The 15,716-nt window shown below is 44.5% G+C and overlaps 1 protein-coding gene across 2 annotated transcripts in view; it reads right to left on the bottom strand.

Annotated features, from left to right (window-relative positions):
• Positions 1–835: 835 nt before the first annotated feature.
• Positions 836–15,716, bottom strand: part of col5a1 (procollagen, type V, alpha 1) — an 82,251-nt gene continuing 67,370 nt past the window's right edge. Inside the window, exons 47-66 of one of the 2 annotated variants that reach the window (XM_037117257.1) lie at positions 15,611–15,664; positions 15,412–15,519; positions 13,103–13,156; positions 12,869–12,976; positions 12,674–12,727; positions 12,528–12,581; positions 12,351–12,404; positions 12,166–12,219; positions 11,953–12,060; positions 11,720–11,773; positions 11,561–11,614; positions 11,266–11,373; positions 11,042–11,095; positions 10,911–10,946; positions 10,761–10,814; positions 10,396–10,663; positions 9,105–9,217; positions 6,734–6,802; positions 3,868–4,101; positions 836–3,737 (exon numbers count right to left, since the gene is read on the bottom strand). In XM_037117257.1, the coding sequence (XP_036973152.1) occupies positions 3,591–3,737; positions 3,868–4,101; positions 6,734–6,802; positions 9,105–9,217; positions 10,396–10,663; positions 10,761–10,814; positions 10,911–10,946; positions 11,042–11,095; positions 11,266–11,373; positions 11,561–11,614; positions 11,720–11,773; positions 11,953–12,060; positions 12,166–12,219; positions 12,351–12,404; positions 12,528–12,581; positions 12,674–12,727; positions 12,869–12,976; positions 13,103–13,156; positions 15,412–15,519; positions 15,611–15,664 (1,839 nt within the window). In that variant the 3' untranslated portion in view covers positions 836–3,590. Of the gene's footprint in view, positions 3,738–3,867; positions 4,102–6,605; positions 6,675–6,733; positions 6,803–9,104; positions 9,218–10,395; positions 10,664–10,760; positions 10,815–10,910; positions 10,947–11,041; positions 11,096–11,265; positions 11,374–11,560; positions 11,615–11,719; positions 11,774–11,952; positions 12,061–12,165; positions 12,220–12,350; positions 12,405–12,527; positions 12,582–12,673; positions 12,728–12,868; positions 12,977–13,102; positions 13,157–15,411; positions 15,520–15,610; positions 15,665–15,716 lie in introns of both variants that reach the window. The other variant, XM_037117258.1, reaches the window with a different exon arrangement.

The raw sequence follows: 15,716 nt of genomic DNA, 5'->3' as shown, positions 1-15,716 counted from the left end.
CGGCTGCTGCTGATAGAAGAGTCCAACAAAGACGGAGAAGCAATTTAAAAATCCAACTCCTTTCATTTTCTTGATTTAGACGGAATCTGGTTAGAAAAAAAAAAATCCCAAGTCGAGCAGAAATTACCAGCATTTTTATTGACTGCTTGATAGAAAAATAGCAGTATATTATGGGTAATTTATGGGTCATATATAAGAAATAACAAAGACGTTACCCGGCGATCACGACCTGCTTACCATGACATCTCCAGACCTGTGAAAACGAAGTCATACCAAGTTACCGTACACATGATAACACATTTAGTTTCTGGCAGTTCCAAACCCCCTGAAGTATAGAAAAAGCTCAGAGAACATACATCAGCTGTCCAAAAAAATGCCTTTAACCAGAGAAGATTCTTTAAGCGGAGGAACAATCAGCGGATGACTTGGAGCTTCTTCCTCGCGGCGCATCTGCAGAGCGAGAGCTGGTTGAGACTATTAAAACATTGCAGTGCGGTAAACAGCAGGCCTTACCTTCTCTGAGGCTGAAAACAGACATCCAGTCAGTCATTTCTCTCTCTCACACACACTCACACACACCTCAGGTGTTGTAAACATGAGGACAGGACGATCTATCTGAATGGCCATCCTCAAAGACTCCACTGAAAACGACTCGTCTCCAGCTCACAATAACTCTCCTGTGTGCGTGTAAAGAGGGGGCCTGTTACACTTACACTATGGTATCATTTAACATTTATTTTTTTATTTTAAATAGTACAATAAATATACTACAAACGAACATTGGCTTTGGTAGAGTTACAAGTTCATCATTTTTCTCTCCACTTCACAATTTTTCTTTTTTTCTTTTTTTTTTTTTTTTTTTGACCACTGGAAAAAAAAAACTGGATGTATCCTGATGAATCGAGAGGTGGACGTGGAGAAGATCATGTCACTCTACAGATATCATAACAACAAGAGAAAGAACTTTACAATTTCATGCATACAGATAGGTTTTAATGCTTCAAAAGACATACAAGAGTGGATGGCCACAGTAAACTTGAATTTATTGACATAAAAACCAATATAACTTCTATCCTCTTATCCTTACACAGGTTTGACAAAAAGACTGCGACAAAAAAATAAAAATAAAAACAAAGACAGACAAAATGGAAATCTACAAAATAAAACCAAAAAAAAACCCCCCAAAAAAACAAAAAAACAATGGCAGCATCACTGCTGGTTTCTGGAAATTTACAAAAATGTGTTTGTCCTTTTCTTATCGAGAGCGAAAAAAAGTTAAAGTTAAATTTGGGCGTACTGCATCACAATGGAAAAAAAATAATAAAGCCGAAGATCTACAAGCATACTGATATATCTTAACAGAAATGGTTCAAGTCACATATTTTGAAGATTAGAAAAAAAAAATAATAAAGGAAACAAAACAAACCTATGTATGAAGGGCTGTAAAAAAAAAAAAAAAGAGATTCTGTGGTAGATACTAGTGGTCATAAGCAAAGAGAGTGCATAGTTTGAACAAAGAGCATAATTACAATAAGGGCAAAAAAAAAAAAATAGCATTTTTCTGAAACTGCACGAGCAAAAATCTTTCATCTGGCTGATTTTGGTGACCTGCCTTCTACCCGCCGGTAAAATCAAGAAGAAGATACTTTTCAAGTTGTTTCCCATGTAAGAAGAAATCATTTCAAGCCACTTAAAGCTAAAATATAATCATGAAATCCTTTTTTGTCAGAAGGATTTCAGACACCGAGCAACACTTTTCTTTTCTTTTTACTTTTCATTCCTTTGGACGCTTTCTGGCCCCCCAAAAAAATCACACAACATGTCCCACGTCTGATCTCCCGTCAGTTTTTTTTTCGATGTGGTGACAACAGATGATCCAACAGCACAAGAGAGCCCATAATGCAGCATTCTTAAGAGCAATGATATGCAAAAGCGAAAAAAAAAACCAAAAAAAAAAAAACAGCACCATCTTAGCTTTTTTTTCCTCTTCCAACAATTTTGGTACAAGTTTTTTTTTCTTTTCTCTTATCTGTCGCGGTCCGCTGAAGCAGGAGATATCATAACGCCGCCATGCTTGCACTGATCTGTCGAGAGGGATATGTAAGAGAAACGGCACGCAAGACGCCACCGCCGAACATCATCGAGAGAGAAAAAAAAAAAAAAAACACAAACCAATAACAGGATCTGCAGCAAAGATCCACCCGCGTCAGGACGCGGCGGTTAAGGGGTGAGGGTGGAAGTGTGGGAGGACGAGGGGCTGCTGGTGATGGAATAATTCTCACCCAGTTTCCTTTCATTCGAACAACAACAACTAGAAAAAAAAAATACACATAGCACCACAGAAGAGAGGAAATAGCACCTAGGTTTTTCGATTTCTTTGTGTTTTTCGTTAAAATGTGACATCATCTCCCGTTGCATAGTCAGATAGGTGAGTATTGGAGGAAACAAAAAGAAGAAAAAAAACAAGAAGCTGTTTATTAAGTTAATGATATTGCCACCAAAAGGGTCGGTGTCTTCTGTTCAGAGGGCACAAACAAAAAAAAAAAAGGAGGAATGTATTATTATTATTTTTTTATGCAAATCAAAAGTGTCACATAATATCACAGAGCTTGTTTTCGTCTTTTATTTCCATTCCGTTTTTTTTTTTTTTTTTTTAAATTACAACAAGGTGTGCTCCACAAACTGCAACAAGACAGGACTTCCCAATTTTCTTTTTTTTTTCTTTTTCCTTTTTTCAATTTACAAGTTCAGATTTCCTCACTTTTTTCTACAATTTTTTTTTATTTTAGATGTTATCCCCCGTATTCGTCATCTCCTACCTCAAAAAATCAATAACGTCACATGCATGTTTTGAAGCCAGAAGCAATAAACATTACCAGGAAGAAAAAAATATACAGAATGTACTTACAAACATAAAAATTATTTATATATATTTATATATATAAAGATCCATTCCAAAGAGAATGGGGAGACAATTATGCACAAACAAAGCTCCCGTAGTGAATGAGCAAATAAACCAACAAAAGAGGTGGGAAAAAAAAAAAACAAACAAAAGGAAAAGAAAAAAAAAAAAAAAAAAAGCCAGGGAGAGATGAAGGAAAACATGAAAAAGAAAAAAGAGCCAAATCTGATGGAGTCCATGGCATAAACGCTGCGAGCGTCTGGACGCGGCTGCAGCTCTCAGGGTCGCCTTCGATGTTTGGGTCGTAAACCAAAAAAAAAAAAAACAGGCTAAATCAAGTGTGGGCTGGAGTTGTGTGTGCGTGCGAGTCTGTTGTAGGAGGCAGGATGCGACATCCAGTTTCAAAACTTGCATGTGATGGAGAAGGCACACTGAGGTTTCAAGGTTATCTTTTTTTCCTCTATTCCTAAAGAATTTCACCGTATTCTCAACTTGATTCTCGTTTTTTTTTTTTTTTTTTTTTCTTTTAAACTCATACTTGTTGCTTTATGGAAAAAAAAAGATACTTTTTTTTTTTTTTTACAAATAGAATTGTCCTATGTTTGTTTTTCAATTGTTTTTTTTCTTTTCTGAGAAAACAAATATATGCTTTTTTTTTCTTTCTCCGTTTTGCTCAGTTAAACAGTCTTTAGCCGATGAAACAGACGGGGCCCACTTCGAACCCGAACTTCTGCGTGGAGCCGCCAAAGTCGTTGAACATGATGTCCACAAACGGCACCTGTTCCACCTTTGGCGTGTTGATCTCAAGTATTGTCTTTTCATAGCCCTTTTTCAACTGTCGAAGAGAAGAGACACAGCAGGAGGACGAGTTAGTTTTACGAAGCTGCAACAGAAACAACAGGAAACACTTTCCCGCCGCCGTTAATCAAAGGAACCCCGCCGACACATTCGCCGCGCTGACTTACCGCACAGCCGTCGACCACGGCGCGGATGTAGGGGTTGTTATCGTAAGACATCTCCTCGTCGTTGGAGCCCAGGAAGCGGATGGCCCTGTCGTAGCTGTCCTGCTCCTGGTCGTGCCAGGCCACCGACTGGTAGCAGTTGTACGTCATGTTCTGCCGGGCCGCCGCGCTCAGCAGCCGCAAGAAGGTCATCTGGACCACGCCGATGGGGTTGCCCTCCGCGTCCACGTAGGACAGCTGCAAAGAGGCGGACAGACGGAGTTGAGCATCAAAACGTCAGCGCCAGCAGGGAGGGACCGGTGTAAAGGATTAACTGAACACGCTGTCACGACTTTACTCTGCTGTGGGGTTTTTTTTGTCTCTCTGGAGCCATTTTGATTTAATTTATGACCAGTAATTTGTATTCCTCTTTATCCTGCTGTGTTTGGCTTCCCAGGACGTATTTCTTATTAGAAATAAGAGGTGTCATCCAAGGATATAGAGTTAATGCACTACCATGCTCCGTGAGAGCACAGACTGAACTCCAGAGAACTTCATTTACCAAGGACGCTGACGTTCGACATTTTTCTTACCGCCGATGAATCCCACGAAAGAAAACAAAACCAAGAATGTGTCTCTGAATAATCGCCGCCTTACCTGTTCTGTTCTGCTCACCCACGTTTCCTATTTTCTCCTCCCGGATGAATAAACACTGTTAATTGCAATCTCGTTTCAGCGTGTTGGACCTTCTTGCGTGACTTCTGGTACAGATTTCTGTGTGCACACACAGAAACCCGTATCTGTTTATAGAGGTTAGTGCACTAGTGAGTATTTGGAGAATGGTGCATGTGGGATTGACTCAGAATAAACAACAGTGCCCATGTTCATCATAATGAACATGTCAGCCAGTAAAACTGTGACTCACTGATGTGTTTTTAATAGTTTTTTTGGACAACAGTGTGGCTCTAAATCCGGCTCTGGCCACACAAACAACAGTGGATTGTTCGCGTTGGTTCTGGTGGTGAGTTTCGTGGGGATTCATCGGAGGTAAGAAACACCAACGCCCTTCAAAGTCCACATTTTAATAACTGGGGTAAAGCGATGATGCGATGTAAACGAGGAGGGAGGCTGCAGAGTGTTTTCCGAGGCCTCGTGCCTCCAAGCTGTTCTGATGTTCAAGGCTTAATGTGGGAAAAAAATCTGCCTCAAAGTACAAAATAAAAAAATTAAAAAAAGCATAACTAAATACCTCATTTAAATCTTGATTATGTAATTATGTAAAATATATATCCAATACGAGCAAATTATGGTAAGTACATGAGAAACGTAATTATCGTAATAAGAAATATGTTGCAGTAGGGATATGTTAATTGCCTGGTAATTAACCTATAATTAACCTCACATTTTTGCTTTTCAGGCTCATGTCAGAAAACAGAGTTATATCCCATTAAGCTGATTACAACGCTGTGTAATCCTGACTGATAAGATAGCGATTTGGAACCAGTCACGGTCCGGTTTCACTGTCCGTGGTAATTGGCTATCTGCATACCAACCATCAGGAATCCATCAGGTCCGCATGGACGCCTTTCAGACAAACAGGACTTACTGAGAGCAGAGCGCATGCAGCAATCCGCGCCATGCAGGCCAGAGCGGCGAACCGTCCTTCTCGACTCGTTGTCTCACACACACACACACACACACACACACACACACACCACACCTCAGCACACATGCATATACAAACCCAGAGTGCCGACACTCAAGCTCGACATTAACAGAGCGGGGCTGTCGTCTGTGCGACAATTCCGTGCCAATGATTGCTTTAATTAGCTAATTAATCACAAGATGTAAACAATGAAGACTTTGTTCTCGCGTCGTGTCTGTGAGTGTCGGCGCCGTGGCTCAGAGTGAGAACCCGTTCTGATGTTTTCACCCCCTCGGAGTGGCTCGATAGTCCCATGCTTAGCCACCCCACACCTTCCTCCCAGCTGCCCCCGCTCAGCGTGTGGATCCAGCCCAACATCGCCAGAGAAACATTACCTCTTCATCATCACAGCCGCAAGTCAACAGTGACTGAGTACCCAGAAGCCCCTGGGTGGCGACTGAGTGCCTGACCTGTTTGACTCGGAGCTACTCGGCCGGGGCTAAGTAGTGTTTCAGGGAGACAGTGGGAATGTGAGCACCGCTGAATGGCTTATTTTTTTTTTTTTTTTTTTACACCCCTTGTGAGGGATGAATGACCTGCTGAGGCGGGGAAAAGTGTCAAGATCCACAACTAAAACAAATCTGATGTGCGTGGAGGAGAAGTGTGACGTGATGTATTCACTGTGAGGTGTTTTTGTCCACACTATTAAATCAGCCGTGTGTGGATAATGCTGTAGCTTCCTGAGTCATCGGAGTGTCGAGGCACGCAGTCACTCTTAGGAGATGCTCCCTTAATGTAGCAGAGGAGGATATACAGCCAAGATTTAAACAGTGGGTTGTTTTTAAAACCCCATCAGGTGACGTATATGTTTGTTGTTTTTTTTTTTTTGCAAATCTTGCCTGTATGGTCCACAAACCTCTCCTCCATTTTCCTCGTTAGAGCATCACCTGTGTTTTCTGGACTGAAGGTGAGTGCAGCTCAGTGCTCCATCATGCACCCCAACAAAACCAACAAGCAAAGGTGCCAGTGCATGAGAAACCAGAACCATGCAGAGCCTCAGACGCACAGAGTCCAGGCCGGAGCCGGGACTCTGGCGCCCGCAGGCGGGGCCACTTACCAGGGAACCTCTCTTGTAGTGACTATACCATGTGCCTGGCGAGTCTTTGGGCCATTTTGCCATTTTGCTCTGTAAAATATAAGAGGCATTCAGGGAAGGGAAAAGGACTCGAGGAAAGTCGGGCTTACCAGTTTACCACGTTTGAATTCACTGAACCAGGAGCCGGGATTCTCCTTTACCCAGGATGTGAGCCTAGCCTGGGGGGCATGGATCGAGGAGGAGGAGGAGGAGGAGAAAACAGTGTTAAAGAAAGGAAACAGATCGGACAAACACACCCCCTCCCCGTCTTTCTCCTTCTGTTTGTCCTCTGAAGAGTCCTCCCGACCTGAAACGGCATTCAGCGAGATCAACCAGACCCAACCGGGTCCAGGGCAGAAATTTTCAGCGAGCCATTATGCCATTTTGTACAGTACAAACTGTAGCTGGCAGCTAATTGCTGCTGAAAAATTCATGAGTACACAGTGATTAATTAAGAAATGATCGCCTGCGAGGAGCTCTTACACGGCGGCCTCTATCCCTGCTGTTCGGTGTTAGTGCTGTGCAGCCATGGAGCACTGACTTTGTTATGCCATTAAAAGGCATGAATTGGCCAACAGGGCACAGCTCTAATGGTCTCAGCTATGACAATGATGAATTTCCCCATAATTAGATAGCAGGGTTTGATACGGAACTGTCATCAATAGCCTAATGCGTTAATGAATGATGAGCCGGAGATCGCTCATCGCTGGGAGACGGCATACATTAGACCCACGCTGCCTTGAAGGTGACCTTCGGTTTGTTTGCACCGCAGCAGACCGGGCAGAGGAGGAAGTGAGTACCCTTGCTGCGACTTTCTGACTCAGCGGCGGCGTGTCTGGTAGAGAGACGGGCCGATCGACAAGCTAAGATCAGTGTCAGATATATCCGATCCTGTGTCGGTCAGGTTTAAACACGAGCCTCAACTGAAGGAAAGAAACTTTATATTTAATGTTATTTATGTAAGTTATGTTCACTTGTGAGTCTTTACTTTTGGGAAACCAAAACATTGTACATCCCTCCGTTTCTACCCGCCACAATAAGAGTCCTGGATATAAATTCTTATCAGGGGAGAACTAAAATGATCTCAGACCATTTCAGATTACTGAACAACATATCTGACATGTTAGACAACAGCAACACATCAATAACAAGTTATTAGTTTCTTTGCAGATCAAATGCTGTGTCAGAGCCAAAGTGGAACATCTTTAAATTCATTTATTTTATCAGAAATGAGATTAAAAAATATTCAAATGTCAAAATATGTATAATTTAATTGTTCTTCTGATACTTAAGTACATTAAATATCAGATATCATAGGACATCTACTCGCGTACCCTTCATATGAGTGACTTTCACTTTTACCAAAGTCATATTTTAAAACTTTTAACTACACTGATAATTTGTGCAAAAAGCAGAGCACTTTATTTTGAAACTTGCATGCGAGTCCAAATGTTTTATTGTGAAAATACAAATGTTTGTGTATCTTGTAAATTCAAGTTCTTAGAAAGAAAAACGAAACTGTCCGAACTTCTGACTCTGCAGGTTGGACTTTAAAAATAAATTCCTCGGATTCGTCCAAGACAGTTTCAGTCTCTGAAGTCCGGCTCGTGGTTCTGTGGACTCTCCTCCTGTAATAACTGTGCCAATCCAAACGCATGTGGGAGTGTTTGGAGTCGTTATGCACAGACTGACAGCGCAGGCTTTTCTTCTCACCCCCTCCACGACACAAACCCGCCACCAGGACGCTATAAAAAGTCTGCTTCATTATTCTAAGCTTAGGCAAACTCCTGCTCCTCTGAGGCTCGGTGAGTGGGATCATTAAAATGGCTGTAGCTCCTCGCTGTTACACAACCTCCCTCGACTTGTCACAGCGTTCTCCGTGTTTCAGCGCTCCTGCTGCTCTCCTCGCCTCTTCATACTCATGCATAATGAACCAAATAATCTGCCCGACGTGCCTGTCACCTGCCAAAGGCTTTACAGGTGATAAAGTCTTTTAATGGCATCACACCTTTATAAATGGCAGTTAAACAATACAGGGCGCGCGAGGACGACGTGTGTTATCGAACCGCGCTCAGATTTAGCATGTTTGTAAAGTAGCGTCACCCCTCGTGGGATAAGGATTCCTGTTGAGTGCTCTTCATCTGGGTAACAACACACCAAGTAATCTCACGGAGGCTAATTATATGTCTACATGTGTAGGTACAACAGAGCTACAGCTGCAGCTAAGTCTTGAGACGTTCGGGTTATTTATACTGTACGCGCGGCTGTTAGTCCCAGACGTGAGGGAGGAAAGAGGAATTTACATGCAGCTTACGTTGCTGTCAATCACGACACAAACACAGAGGCTGAAAATAGTTCCTCTTCATCTTTTCTAGTCCCAGCCCCCCCCTTTTTTTTTCCGCCTCCTGTACCCCCTCCAACCTAAGTGTCCGACACGGAGAGTGTTTGTGCAAGTGTGTGTCTAAACGCTGCCAGGCTTACCCCTTCAGACTTCTTATCTGGGAATATGCAGCTCTCGCCGCCCGCTGTGAAGTTGCAGTAGACCTTGAAGGAGTCTCGGGAGCAGCCCTGGTTCGGATCAATCCAGTATTCACCTGGAGGAATGGAGAAAGAGAGAAAGAGAGAGAGAGAGAGAGAGAGCAATTACAGAGTGGCATACGTATGATTTAAAGCCTATACCCGCCTCCCTCGGGTAATGGTGATGTCTGACGTGATATGGCTTGCTGGGCTAAAATTGTCCTGCACGTCTCCATCTACAACTCTGAATTTTCAAGAAGTGTTGAATCTCACCTCGTCCTTTCTTGTGAACAACTGAGCTTTCAACGTCTGTTTCTACGACATCAGACTGGCCCTATTATATTACTATTATTTTTCTAGTGAGATCAGGATCACAGGTCACACACAACCACTTGACATAATTTAACAAATACCCTCCTTGTGATTCCTGCTGATTCCTCGCCAAGAGCCAATAATGAATTGGTCAATACTTGGTATACGATTACAAATGTCATATCGCAGCTGTGACGGATTAGCCCGCCGAGACATCCAGAATGCAGCGTGTAAAATGATGATTTATGGTGGAAGCGCAATAACATCACCGTGTCATCAGCATCGTCCCGGAATGAACACTTCTGAGGACGTGACGGGCCGATGAGTTGATGCGTTAATCAAGCGTTAAACGTTTTGTGTTTGCCCGGTGAATGTGTACATTTTTAAAAAGCCATTGTACGTTAGCATCTGCCAGCGGGCCATCATGATAAGAGGACGTGTAATGATATGTTAATTCCACCGAAGAGGAGACAAAATATTTGTGCATACGTCGACATCAGCCAAAAATTCAATACTACTAATTCCGGAGCTGCTGTTGATTATCTTCTCAAGTGGCTGATTATTCTTTTCGTCTATGAAATGCCAGAAACGTTGATGGAAAGCCCAAAAAGATGTAATCAAATCGCCCGTTTTTGTTCCGCTTTCACATTATAATCTCAAAGATATTCAATCTACTCTCACATACAAGAATGAAAAGCGAGCTGGAATCGTGGGGCATGTTTGACAGTTTTGATTGAAAAATTACGCCAAAGATTGTCTGCTGATGGACATGCAGCGCGACAGCGCCCATTAAGAACATGAATGCAGTGTCCAGTAGCTTATTTAATTCCACTAAGCTGCCTCGCGATAACTGCCATTTCAGTGCGGACATTAAAACCTGCAGAGACGGAGGATGAGACAAAAGACCTCGCGCCTCATTTTTCAGATTGACTGCAGTACAAACCATCGGGGAAATCAGGGTGGCAGAGCTGCAGGTCCTTGCAGGTACGAGCTGGGTTGCCCTGTGTGCCCAGCGGGTGCTTCATCTGCTCGATCTCCAGCTTGAGGGAGTTGAGGGAGCCGAAGATCTCCTCCATGCCGTCGTCGTAGTCCTTGTAGTTGGCGTCCATGGCCGCGTCGTCCATCACCTGGCTGGCGTCGATGTTTCTGCGAGTTCTGCCCTTCATGGAGGACTGGATGGGGAGTGGGTGGATGACATCGCCGGGAGGTCCCTGGTGTGGAGAGACGAAAGATGGAGAGATAAATGCCAGTCATAGGATAAGAATGGAGATTATAACATTCTGACGGTAGTCTAGTGTGTTGACTTACAGGAGGTCCAGGAGGTCCGGGTGTACCCGTCTCTCCCTTTGGTCCAGTTTGACCCTGAGTAGAAATAAGGAAACACATGCTTCATCCATAACGACAAGAGGACACTTGTTGCTGTTTCCAAAAGAATGCAGCTTTCAATGAAACACTTACCGCTGATCCTTTAGCTCCTTTGGGACCAGGAGGACCCTGAAGACACAGAGATGATCAACAGATCAATACTGGCTCGGACATAACAGGCTTTTTAGTTACACACACAACACATATGATGAGAGGAGGCTTACAGGTAATCCAGGAGGACCGAGGGGACCGAGAGGACCTGATGGACCAGCAATACCCTGGACGGAAAGAAGAGAGAGTGCGATCCATACTCATGAGACAGTATCGACTAGCATGAAGGTAATTAAATAAAAAAAAAAAAAAAAAGGTTATCAATAACATCAAAGTAGGCTGATTATTGGCGTCGCAGACTTTAAAACACGACTCCTGCGTGAGAATCGTCACTTACAGTGTCTCCTTTGGGACCGTGTGATCCTGAGGGACCAGGAAGTCCTCGGTCACCCTTTTCTCCCTGTTCGCCTGGGGGTCCGATAAGACCGATGAGACCAGGATGGCCCTGAATGTAGAGAGCAACACAAATATATTATCAATACAGCAATCAATAAAACACCATTACATACATTAGCCATATGTGCCTCTGACCATTAATGATCTGATGTCTGGAGGCTAACAGCGGAGCTAATCAATCTGCTGGTAAAAAGCTCCATTAGTTTTATGCTCTGAGAAGTTCTGGAGCGGCTCACCTTTTCTCCTTTGACACCAGAGTCTCCTTTCAGGCCGGGCAAACCAGGAGGACCCTGTGAGCGGGAGGACACATCGAAGACTCTGTGTAAGGACTCAGATCACAGATTATGTTGAGATACGTGGCTCTTGTTAAAAAGCCAGGAGTCTCTTCTACTCACCATAGGTCCGGGAGGTCCGTCTGGGCCTGGAGCACCAGGAAGGCCTTGCTCTCCCTGGTGAGAAACACAGAGATACACAATTTATTTCAGCCCTTTAAGAAAACTGCTTCTGTGTGTTGAGCAGTTTACTGAAAACTGTTTACCTGCTCTGCGTGCTGTCTCATTAATGCTACCAAACATCCAGACATGACTGTGATAAATCGGTGTAAAGATAAAAAAAACACTCCACTTACAACTGGGCCAGGGATACCCCTGAGGCCTTCAGAACCGGGCTTGCCAGGTGATCCTTGAGGACCAACGGGACCTGTCTTTCCTTGGGGACCTTCCAACCCAGACTCTCCCTTTCACAGAAAAAACAACATACCATTTAATTCCCGCTCGTATGTTTGTTATTTGACATGACTGGAGTACTAAGTGACTGTATCTGTGTGTGTCGGAGGCGTTACCTTGGCTCCCTTCTCTCCTTGTCTTCCCTCGGGTCCTGGAGCTCCAGGGGGGCCCTGCATAAAAAAAAAAAAAAGAAAAGACGACAAGGATTCATATTGTGGAATACAAAGAGGGAACATTTTAGCATTCTGACACTGATAACTTTTGCAAAGACGAGGACAAGTGAGCACAAGACGGTACTCACTCTCTTTCCTGGTGGTCCGGAGGGACCAGACTCTCCAGTGGGTCCAGGGGAACCCTAGACAGAATTTAAATGATTTGAATTTCAAACAGTGTTCATAATGTGTTCTTTAAATGGCATTTTTTTATGACACACAGAGGAGTGGTAAAGTAAAAAAAACAAAAAAACAAAGACACTCACGGCCTGACCAGCCTCTCCGTCATCTCCCTTGTCACCAGGTGGACCGTCTAACCCCTGTGTGAGAAATGAACAGAGCCTCAGTCGTGCTGCGCTGCACAGAAAAACAAACAGTAATGACAAGCTAATGATGACTTAGCCATACGTACAGCTGGACCGGGCTCTCCAGGGGGACCAGGGTCACCGGGGAATCCACTTGGACCCTGCGAGTCAATAAAAGTTGGAGATTTTTTTAAGTTTAAGGTCACATCGTTCGTCCTTTATGTGAGGTCAGAGCAGTGGGGGAGAGTACATTGATTTATAAAACTGAGATGTTGACGCTGAAGGTGGGAAGAAAATCTTACAGGGCTGCCTTTGGGACCATCATCTCCAGGGGGACCTTTAGGGCCAGGAGGTCCAGCTGCACCAGCAGGACCGGACTCTCCCTTTTCTCCTCGCTCTCCTCTTGGACCCTGGAATGATGCACAGTGTGTTTTTTTGACTCAGAGATGGTAGTTTAACAGTTCTTCGTTGGTGAAATTAGTGTTGGTCCTTTGATTCTCTGTAGAAATTCGATGAACGGTAGTAAGAAAACTCACAGGTGGTCCAACTTCTCCCTGAAGACCGGGCTCTCCTGTTTCACCAGCATCTCCCTGATAAGAGAGAGAGAGGAGGGGGGGTGTTATTAGAGGATAACAGGAGGCACACATCATCAGAGAGGTGATTTGTTGATCCAACATTGTTCTGAAATTCCCATCAGTTACAGCAGCCCCTCACTGTCCCGGTGCCCTTGTCAGCCAAACGGTGAGAGAAAGAGATGACACGAGAGATTTCAATCCATCAAGTGGCGGCAGATTGTGTGGCTGGAGCGCAGGAGGGCGCTGACCTCACTGTTCTCCCCGGACCCTGCACATATATCTTGTCTCCTTCCTCCCGGCTTATTGGATAGCTGCCCTGTTGACTCACCTATAACGCCGCGTGCTATCGTTACTCACTGTCACATAACCCTAACGTCCTCCCTGCTGAGGTTTACTGCAGACGCCGCCTGCCACACCTGTTTCGGGGCGGGTTGGGGGGGGGGGGGGACCTTAGCCCGTGTCGTGTTCGGGAGACCGGGAAGCCAATCGAATCACACAAGCTCTGCGGCGCCGGCGACAAGCTGTGAGCTGATGTGTTGTGATAAGCATATCCAGATTTTCTCTTGCAGGAACAAAAGGCTCTGCATTGTGAGCATCAAATCTAAATTAGTGTCTGGCTGTCTTCCACAGCCGCTCTTGTTGCCGTCAAGAAATCCACTTTAAGCAGTCGGCACGCCTGTTTAAAAGCATGACTGATCCTGCTGTATTAGCAGCTCGTACGCGGCTCCTTATGCAACGCTGCATCAGAGGAGCCCTGCAGAGGTCTTGCCTGCATCCTCGCGACAACCTGCTCCCGTTGGTGTTCAGATCTGCTGAGCTCAGGGGGAAAACGGAGAGCGTGAGAGACAGCCGCTCATCCGCAGATATATATGAGGGATGGAGAAAGAAAAAAAAAGGCCTGAGCTCGGTCGCTCGCCAGCTACCCGGGCCCGGCTACTAAAAAAAGTGCCAGATCAGCTAAAGAGCTATTAGGCCAAAAGAGTGCTCGTGTTTGTTTGCACAGCGGAAGGACAGGCGATCCTCCGGGAGATTGTGAAGGAGCAAAAGGTGATTCTATTGACTGAGCCAGATGAAACAAATCACACTATCACTACGGACAGAAAGTGATGAGGCGGCGCGCGGCACTGCGGCCAGCCTGGCTGCAAAGGCTGCCAAAGCTGAGGGTGGGGGGGGGAGGCGGACTTTCATAATGAAAGAGCAGCAACAAATAAGAGTAGGAGCTGATTTTTTTACGAGAGCCGTCTTTAATAATGCATTTATCATCTTAGAATTGCAAGAGCAGTGCCTTTGAGTATTTATTCATACTGTCTCCACCCTGCAACAGTACTGCTGGGGATGGCAGCCTGTCCGGTAGATTTGCTGTGCATCTGTCACTCCGCAGCAGATAAAAAACGATCATGTTCCCGTTTAAAAAGGGTATAATATAAATAGACGCGGGGAATATTAATGGCGGGGAAGAGGCTTTTAAAGGGTATCATGCGCAGGCTTCGCCACAAAGCACTCCAACAAACTGCCAGCTCAGTTGATCTGTTACAAAAACCAGTGAACACGATACAAAAAAAACACCTTTTTCCTACAGAAACTGTGCACATAATCAAGTGTCTCATAATATTAAGCCCACGTGGGGACTTCTGGTGTGTCGTCTAGCTCTCTGGAACGACCGCCTCATTATATACTTTAAGAAATTAACATGAGAGACGGCGCAGTTTTTTTTTTTTGGAAGGGAGCCAGGAAGTGCCATCTGGAACAAAGCGGCTATAGGATGATGAATTCATTATCAATTGAATGAACGCTCTCATGACAGCCGATCAGAACAGCTCCTCCCATCCACTTTAAAGTGATTACAAAGCAGTCCAAATACAGTATTTACACGAGTGGGCGATGTCACTTTTTTTTCCACTCGAGATAATGTTCCAGGAGACAATTAAATTTCAGCGTGCACAAAATTGATTTGGTTCAAATCGGTGCGGCTGAATTAGAGCACAAAAATAAAGAAATGTCCATGTTTACTCTTTGTTAACTGAAGTGATTTGTGCGTCCTCTTAATTGCCTGCAGGATAGACACAAGTAGTATCAAAAGAGATAGAAAATAACATGACTGAAGGGAGTTTATGTGACTTTGAGGACGTCTGTGTTTACATTTACACCAGCTGCAAGTTCCTGCCAAAAACAGCCATCAAAGCTACCCGACGTCCTTCAACACAACCTCAACAAGGCTACACAACAACACAGTAAAGGTGAGTGAAAACAAACACAGAGGGGAAGTTTACCTTTTCTCCGACAGCACCAGGGTTTCCAATACCACCAGGAGGTCCCTGAGGGCCATCTGCTCCTGGAGGTCCTGAGGGGCCTCTGGGACCAGGGGGACCGGGTGGACCCTACACAGAAGAGAGGACACGGTCCGATGAGTAAAGATGTTTCACCTGCAAACTTTAAAACGCAGCGTGTTGAAAAATAACAAGTTCTTACCATTTGACCAACGTCTCCGGTTTCACCTTTCTCACCAGGTGGACCAGGCAAGCCCTGAGGAGAGCGCAGAGGAGTTAATCATGTTTCTCTACAGTAACATTTGACC

The sequence above is a fragment of the Acanthopagrus latus genome, chromosome 12 (assembly GCF_904848185.1).
Source record: "Acanthopagrus latus isolate v.2019 chromosome 12, fAcaLat1.1, whole genome shotgun sequence".
Lineage (NCBI taxonomy): Eukaryota > Metazoa > Chordata > Actinopteri > Spariformes > Sparidae > Acanthopagrus > Acanthopagrus latus.
The sequence above is the reverse complement of the archived record's forward strand: the minus strand, read 5'-3'. Positions and strand labels throughout refer to the sequence as shown.